Source organism: Tarenaya hassleriana, unplaced genomic scaffold (genome assembly GCF_000463585.1).
Source record: "Tarenaya hassleriana unplaced genomic scaffold, ASM46358v1 Cleome19, whole genome shotgun sequence".
Taxonomy (NCBI): Eukaryota; Viridiplantae; Streptophyta; class Magnoliopsida; order Brassicales; family Cleomaceae; genus Tarenaya; species Tarenaya hassleriana.
Window position 1 is genome coordinate 2,486,460 of NW_010965304.1, and position 7,797 is coordinate 2,494,256.

General features: G+C 38.2%; 2 protein-coding genes across 3 annotated transcripts; both read right to left on the bottom strand.

Annotated features, from left to right (window-relative positions):
- Positions 1–998: 998 nt before the first annotated feature.
- Positions 999–1,640, bottom strand: LOC104811307 (toll/interleukin-1 receptor-like protein). The gene has a single exon (XM_010537967.1). It carries the CDS (start codon positions 1,638–1,640, stop codon positions 999–1,001), a length of 642 nt encoding a protein of 213 aa, XP_010536269.1.
- Positions 1,641–4,923: 3,283 nt separating this feature from the next.
- LOC104811198 (TMV resistance protein N-like) lies at positions 4,924–6,888 on the bottom strand. Of its 2 annotated transcripts, XM_010537834.1 has the most exons (4): positions 6,803–6,888; positions 6,071–6,487; positions 5,621–5,992; positions 5,129–5,398 (listed from the first exon to the last, which is right to left on the bottom strand). In XM_010537834.1, exons 2-4 carry the CDS (start codon positions 6,484–6,486, stop codon positions 5,308–5,310), a joined length of 879 nt encoding a protein of 292 aa, XP_010536136.1. In that variant the 5' UTR covers position 6,487; positions 6,803–6,888; the 3' UTR covers positions 5,129–5,307. The 2 variants fall into 2 exon arrangements, with proteins under 2 accessions (XP_010536135.1, XP_010536136.1); XM_010537833.1 differs by having other exon boundaries at positions 4,924–5,398; positions 5,621–6,487.
- Positions 6,889–7,797: the final 909 nt, after the last annotated feature.

A 7,797-nucleotide genomic window follows, 5' to 3' on the forward strand; every position in this document is an offset into this window, starting at 1 on the left:
TATATATATATATATGAATTTGAATATGTATATATATTAATGTTATATGATATCAGAAGTTTAACTTGGAGGAGTTGGAAGTTCTAATTAGAACTCTAGGGTTAAGGAGGATTGAGCTGGAGCAGTGGAAGGATGGGTGACCTACTGGGAAGTGAGTTTCGGGATCGTGTTTTGGTTGGATCGGGTTGGTGTTGATGTCGGTGTCGGGTCGGTGTCGGGGTCGGGGTCGGGGTCGAGGTCAGATTCGGGGTCGGGATCGGGATCGGGATCGGGATCGGGGTCGGGGTCGGGGTCGGATCGGGGTCGGGGTCGGGTCGGGTCGGGTCGGGAATATATTTCAAATTTTTCGTTGGAAAATTCCAACGGAATGCGGTTGAAAATTCCGTTGGAAAATTCCAACGGATGCCGGTTGGAAATCCGTTGGAAACTTCCAACGGAAAAATTCGTTGAAATTCCGTTGAAAATTCCAACGGTTTTCCAACGGACATCGATTTCTAACGACGAAATTCCAACGGATAAATCCGTTGGAAACGTTAATTTCCAACGGAAATTTGGCTATTTCCAACGGATTTACCCGTTGGAAATGACCATTTTTTTTGTAGTGAACTAGCCGAAACTGAGCGGTTTAAGGGGAAGCTCAGACACCCTGAGGTTTCGAACTCTCCACCTCTAGGTATTGAGTTGCCGCTAACCACTGGGTTGGAGGCTTCCCCGAGAGTTGTTGTTCCGACAAAGTTTACGTGAGAAGTGGGTCGGGTTATGCTCGGATTTTGTAGCATCTTTAGGATGTCGTCGATGATATTGTTGACGAGTTTACCTTCCGGACTGTAAAAAAAGAAAATGTTAGAAGATGCAAAAGTATTACCGGAATGTGTAATTGAAAGCAAACCAGGGCCTCATACTTCACTTGAGATTCATCTCAAAATAAGGATACTATTATAAATACAGTATTCTCCTATGAATAAAAACATAGAAAACATTTTTCGCTGTACTCTAACTCACCTGACCACATCAGAATCATATCCGAAGAGGCTTGCCGCTTCGGTAAGCGCGTCTCTCCACCTCTTAACCTTCTCAGCGATTCCTTTCTCTTGCGAACCGTTCTGATGCATTACCAAAGCAGCCTCGTACCTTCCCGTTTGCCTCCTGACCTCCACGGGCTTGACGCCGTAGAAGACAGGTAACACCCTGTGGCCTCTTCCCCTCCTCCTGCATTCCATAATCTTTGCCAGCTCATCAAGACACCACGTCGAGGATGCGTAGTTTTCTGAGAAAACCACCACAAGGATCTTGGCCCCCTCGATCGCGTCGAACAGCCCTCCTGCAATGTCCTCGCCCTTCTCCAGCTCGTGGTCCATGAAAGTTCTGATCTTTGCTCTACGCAGGGTGTAGAAAAGGTGGCTGGTGAAACCGTTGCGAGTGTCGGGTCCTCGGAAACTGATGAACACATCGTACCTAAACCCAGAATCAGAGCAAGAGGGGCAAGAAGCAGAAGCAGCAGAGGCTTGGGTTCGCTCCAAAACAGTAATATGACCCCAACAGCAGCACAAGACGAAGGCAAGAACGAAGAGGATAAAGGAGAAGAAGAAGAAGAAGAAATCATTAATGGTCGTCAAGAAGAATTCTCCGACATGACCCATGTTCTTGCGAGTTCTGCATTATGCAGCCAGCGAATGATCGAGGCTAAATAACTGCTACCACGAAACCACCTTCGCCGATAAGCACCAAACCAAAAAAAAAAAAAAAGGCTGAGAGTTTCAAACCCCTATGGTCCGCTGACTCCGCTTACGAGATAAGGCGAAGGCACCGAAAGACGGACAGAGCAAAGAGAACGGAACGGGTTTTTTTACATTATGTGATGTCATCGTATACATACACATACACGTGTCCTTTCTTTCTAAGCCGATTGGGTCTTATATCTTAAGCACGTGACTCCCTAAAATTCCACATTCAAAGAAAAGGTAATGGAACAACGACCGCGCGGATTACTTTGAGATCATTCAAGGAAATGTAACTAATATATAATCATTAAATGATTTGACTGATATGCATTTAAGCTATATTAATAGTGTCTAATTAAAAATACTTACCATTTAATAGTCAATTAAATTTATTTTAAAATTTTATAAATTCAAAATTTTGTATTTATATATGTGGATATGCATGTATATATATATATATATATATATATATATATCTACATGTATATATGTGTATATCCGTATATATGGGTGTTGCTCAAGATCCTAATAATATTTACAATACCCTTTGTCTCAAAAAAAAAATATTTACAATACCAGAAAAATGCTTTTTCAGTATCACACATTGCAAATCTAATAGCATATTGAGAATATAAAATCCCTCCTCTACTGGTCATGTGACAAATGAAATTTTAAAATATTTGAGAATATAAAAATTGTCATTATTAGAGTATTTTTTAATTGAATAAAATATTAAATATTTAAAAAATGGATAATGGATGATAAAAAAAAGTCGAATGATCATGTGATAAAAACTGAATTCTCTGAACTTCGATAACACGTTTCTAGAAATCACCTTAATTTGTAAAATCCAATTGATTATCCAAACATCCATATCGTTTTGATTGGCAACTCCAATGCCGATAGCAAAACCATTTGAATTTTGTCCACTTTCACTTACAATTTTTTTGTTTGTTTTTTTTGCGTTGAGCGTAATCCTATCATTCATAGCAAAAAAGATTTCTTTCCGTCATTTTTATTTAAAAAAATTAATGAAATATTGGGCAAGAGAATTATGGGTGCTGTTGGGTTTTTGGAGGCGAAATTTCAATTCAAAGATGGACCCTTTTTTTTATATCGGTGGGAATCCGCCATACGATCCTTCGGACCGGACCCCGACCGCCAAGCTTCCCCTCAGACCGAACAGTCGGTATGTCGATAGTAAACCTCTCATCACTGCGCAATAGCCGGATAACCACGCAGAACAGATTAACCAGCCGAAGCTGACTGACTCAAGGGGAAGTTCAGCCTGAACTGGTTTTGAACCCTCCATCTCTTACGAGGGAAGGATTATCACTAACCATTAGAGTTGGGGGCTTCTCCGAAGATGGACCTTTTTGTGCAACATGTACACATAATAATACCACGGCTGATTCTGACCAAGTCACTTCACACATCGGACCGCCAACATTTTTCTATCTGGTCATACCATATAGATTTTATCTTCCACCCTATCAAATTCTATGGTAATACGGAAAAAAAATTGATTAAAAATAGTTTTTTTTATTTTATTTTAAAAATTCATCGTATACTCAATTTAACTATATCTTCTAGAAAAATGGAGAAATTCAGTTAAATGTCATTCTTTAAATGGAAACTCAAACCTGTGATATAAAGGAGTTTTACTCTCTTTACCAATTTAATCACCCAACCTTAGATAAAAAACAATGTTATATAAAAGGGGAACTGTTAGATGCTAATTGCATCATAGAATGATAGTTTATGACGCTATCCCTCCTAACTGTTGCACCCTTTTGGACAAGGGCATGATCTGAATTACCAACATCTTTTTTTATATTAGTGTGTTCACATTCGTCCACTTTCATTTACAGTTTTTTTTTTTTTGGCGCTGACGATTACTATGTCTCATTAGTAAAAGAGGGAGAGAAAGGAAAAGAGATTTCTTTCCGTCGTTTTATAGACAAAACAAAAGTGGGGGATGTTGGGCTTTTAGAGACAATATCTCTACATGAGCCGCTTTTGACTAAAGGCACTTACTTTTACACATGGCACTGACCAACATATTTCTATTTTGTCTCACCCACACACACACATACATACATATATATATATAACAGTTAAGCCTCGTTTGTTTTTGACGTTTTAACAACATTGCATCTTCTAACAGTTACAATGCCCCAGCAGCTGACTGAAGCGGTGAACTAAAACAAAGAGATAAAAAAAGAAGATTGATCGGCCACATAAACCTCACACATTCCTATCAAGCCATGGAACACCGGCTAGTTCCATTTGTAAACAAGAAAACAGAAGGTGTGCGAATCAGACCGGGAAGCTCGAAAAAACGAAGGGGGAAAGTGGAAATCTCTGAAGAGGAAGAGGAAAGGTACCTGAACATGTCTTCAAAACCTTAGCCCGACAGATTGAAAAATCTACCAACACAGAACACAGAACGGAAACCGAAGATCTCGAGCAAGAAACACGGAACGAAATCCAGAAAGGGAAAACGCTGACCACAACGAAGATCCGAAAAACTGATGAATAAAGCCTCAGATTACCGGAACAGCAAGAACAGAGTCACCACGAATAACAGAAAATTTCAGAGAGAACTGACAATCGTATAACAATCAGTCGGACCTTGCAATTCCAGTATCGACAATTCGTGTAACAAATCTCCAACACCAGAACAACATAAAAACTGTTTTCAAGCCGAACACCGTGAACAGAACACTCCCGATCTTGTAGCCACAAAGTCAGGAAGAAGACGAGCCTTTCACACATATATTCTCTCGAGTGAAAAAAAAACACCAACAGCAACAACGGACACATGAATTTATCTTCAGAAACAAGAATCTTCCATAGGTTACGATTTCGATTAAATAAAAATGAGACCCGGGAAAACGGAGATTGCACGATCCTAATGCTGCCACGATCTAAAAGATGATTTGACCGGAAAGAAATGATGATGAAGAATCAGATCGAACAAGAAGAGGACAGCATCTCAGCCCAAGTTGAAAACGGGGATGAAGGAATTTAATCGAAGAACATCAATTTTGAAAGCATTGTGAAATCATTGATTGAAGTTGAAAACAACACAGAATGAAACGATCAGAACATAAACAACAGGACAAAACTTTGAGAGATCACACACACAAACAAGAATTAAGAATCAATATTGATGAAGCGATAATAAAAAAAAAGGATCAAAATCAATGACGAAGATAATTGAGAAGGACAAAAGTGGAAATTTCTCTTACTCGGTAATTTTATCGAACACTTGACAAACAACATCGTCGTCTTCGTCGCCAGCCCCAGATCCAACTGGACTAGTGAGCTCCGATTCTCCGATCAACTCACCGAAAAACCCACCACAAAAAATAAAGGAGAAATTTCTTCTTCTGAGACCGATGAGATCGAGAGAAGAAATCCAAATTAAAGAAGTGTAAGATGGGATCAGAAATCTCATACCATATTGAGATTCAGAGGAAAACAAGAAAAAGAAGAACAACAAAACCAAGACGAAATTACGAAAACAGAAAGGGGACTGCTCTGAAACATCCAATAACATCCATACGGCAAGATAGATCGATCACCTACGGCAAAAGATTCCAAATAATCCGCGCTTCTGTAGAATCTCTAGGACGTCTTCCACAATTTCATCGACAAGTTTAGCTTCAGGCCTTCACAAAAAACACGTTTCAAAACGAATGATGAATAAATGGGACATAGAGAGAAAAATAAACACGAACACAGTCTTGCCGGCTTTGGGCCAAACACAGGCACTGACCAACGTCATCGTGCCTTATTTTGCGCAAAGGACGTGTTAATTTTTTTCTTCTTTTGTTAACTAATATGGTTTTAATACAGTATGGAGAATGGAGCAAAGACCAAAGCCGACTCACCTGATTTCATCGGAATCGTATCCGAAGAGGTTCGCCGCCTCCGTAAGGTCGTCTCTCCACCTCTTAACCTTTTCCGCCGTTCCTGTCTCTGTCGAATCACTCTCATGCTTTACCAATGCCGCCTCGTAGCTTCCCGTCTGTCTCCTCACCTCCCTGGGTTTGATGCCGTAGAAGACGGGCAACACTCTGTGGCCTCCCCTCCTCTTGCATTTCATAATCTTCGCCAGCTCGGCAAGACACCAGGTCGAAGAGGCGTAGTTTTCTGACAAAACCACCACAGAGATCTTGGACCCGTCGATCGCGTCGAACAGCCCTCGTGCAATGTCCTCGCCCTTCTCAAGCTTGTGGTCCATGAAAGTTTTGATCTTTGCCCTACACAGGGCGGAGAAAAGGTGGCTTGCGAAACCGTTACGAGTGTCGGGTCCACGGAAACTGATGAAAACATCGTACCTAAACCGAGAAGCAGAATAAGAGGGGAAAGAATAAGCAGCAGCAGCAGAGGTAGGGTTTCGAAACAAATATCCGGCGTGCAGGCTGGTCTGGGCTAAAATCTGGCTAATATGATCCTCCCATATGTATAAGAAGAAGGCAAGGACCAAGAGGAGAAAGAAGAAGAGGCGCCCAAAGAGGAAGATTATCTTGTAGGCCATGAAGGCATCGACTGCCGCGTTTGAGACAACATACGCCGCGGCTTTGGAGCAGAAAATGGCGGCGCCGGAAGGACGGCCTCTCACCGGAAAACTGCTGCTGCTCATAAACTTGGTCGGACAGCATATGAACTCGATCATCGTCTTCTTCGTGAGCAAGAAACCGATTATCTTGAAGAGGAATTCTCCGATGAGATTCATTTTCCCCGAGTTCTGCATTCTGCGGGAATCGAACCCAGTCAGAGAAACCATATTCACGATCATTACCAAATTCCAAAATGGAAAACATTTTTCTTCTGGTGTCGCCGGGAAAATTCCGTCTACAGAGATTTAAAAAAAAAAACTAAACAGACAGCAAAGCAGTCAAAGAAAAACGATATTTCTTTCGGTCGGAAAATTCCGACAAGAAACGAAGTAGAGAGAAAATGAGAGTAATGGTAACAGAAAAGATGATGGGAAACGGAGCAAAGAGAGTTTTTGTAATGGCCAAACAAACAGAAGGAAAACGTATGGAAGTGCGAGTGTAGAATCTAACCGCGGGGAGAGCTGACAAAATCCCACGGAGGAAGAAAAATTCTTGCTGTTCTAATTTTGTCGACTCAGGCTATGCATCTATTTATAGGAATTAGGAGGAGGAACTGAGGCATGGCCGTACCGTCATTGATTTCATCGATACACCTGAAAAATTCTAAAAAGTTTTTTTTATCAGATTTTACACCTCATTTCAAACAAAATGACCAATATAACCTTATATACAAAATATCTAAAATATTCTTATATACTAGGTGAGAATTGGTAATATAAAATATTTGTTCCTTTGTACAAAAAAATATTCATATGAATATAATTATATATATATATATATAATATAAAAAATGTAAAGTGAAAGAATATATATATATATTATTATATTATTATATTATTTTTATATATACATTGAATACAATTATCAATATAATTTGATATGTTTTTACGGTGAAATCTATAGTTAATCAATATAATAGTTATGAGTTTCTATTTTTTTAATATATATTTACATTATAATAATAATAATATTTTATATTAAACAATTTAAATATGTTTTATTAAATAAATATATCTATTCATACCATATATTATGGTGAGATTTTTAATAAAATTTATAATTCCAAAAAATATAAATATAATTATTAAAAAATAAAAGGTATAATTGATTATGTATATTTTTTATTAAGTCTAATTAATATATTTTTAAATGAGTTATATTAAAAAAATAAAACTAAAATATATAATAATTTAGAAGTTAATATACTTTTATAGTAGAATATATATATTATGTTTTCAATGTTTTTATTACTTTCATGAAGATAGTTATAATAATTATATGGGAAAATTAATTCTCATATTTTATTTAAAATAAAGGAATATTGATATATTGCCAAAACAAAACTATGCATTCTTCTGAGGTTAACTAAAAAACTCTATACTTTTTTACTTACTCATTAAACTATATATACATACAAATTCACATATAAAATATATATATATATA

Coding starts and splice junctions, on each gene's coding strand:
- LOC104811198 (XM_010537833.1), bottom strand. CDS start 6,486: ATGCAGAACTCGGGGAAAATGAATCTCATCGGAGAATTCCTCTTCAAG. Junction 5,399..5,620: donor TACGATTCCGATGAAATCAG/GTGAGTCGGCTT, acceptor TTTTTTGTGAAG/GCCTGAAGCTAAACTTGTCG.
- LOC104811307 (XM_010537967.1), bottom strand. CDS start 1,640: ATGGGTCATGTCGGAGAATTCTTCTTGACGACCATTAATGATTTCTTC.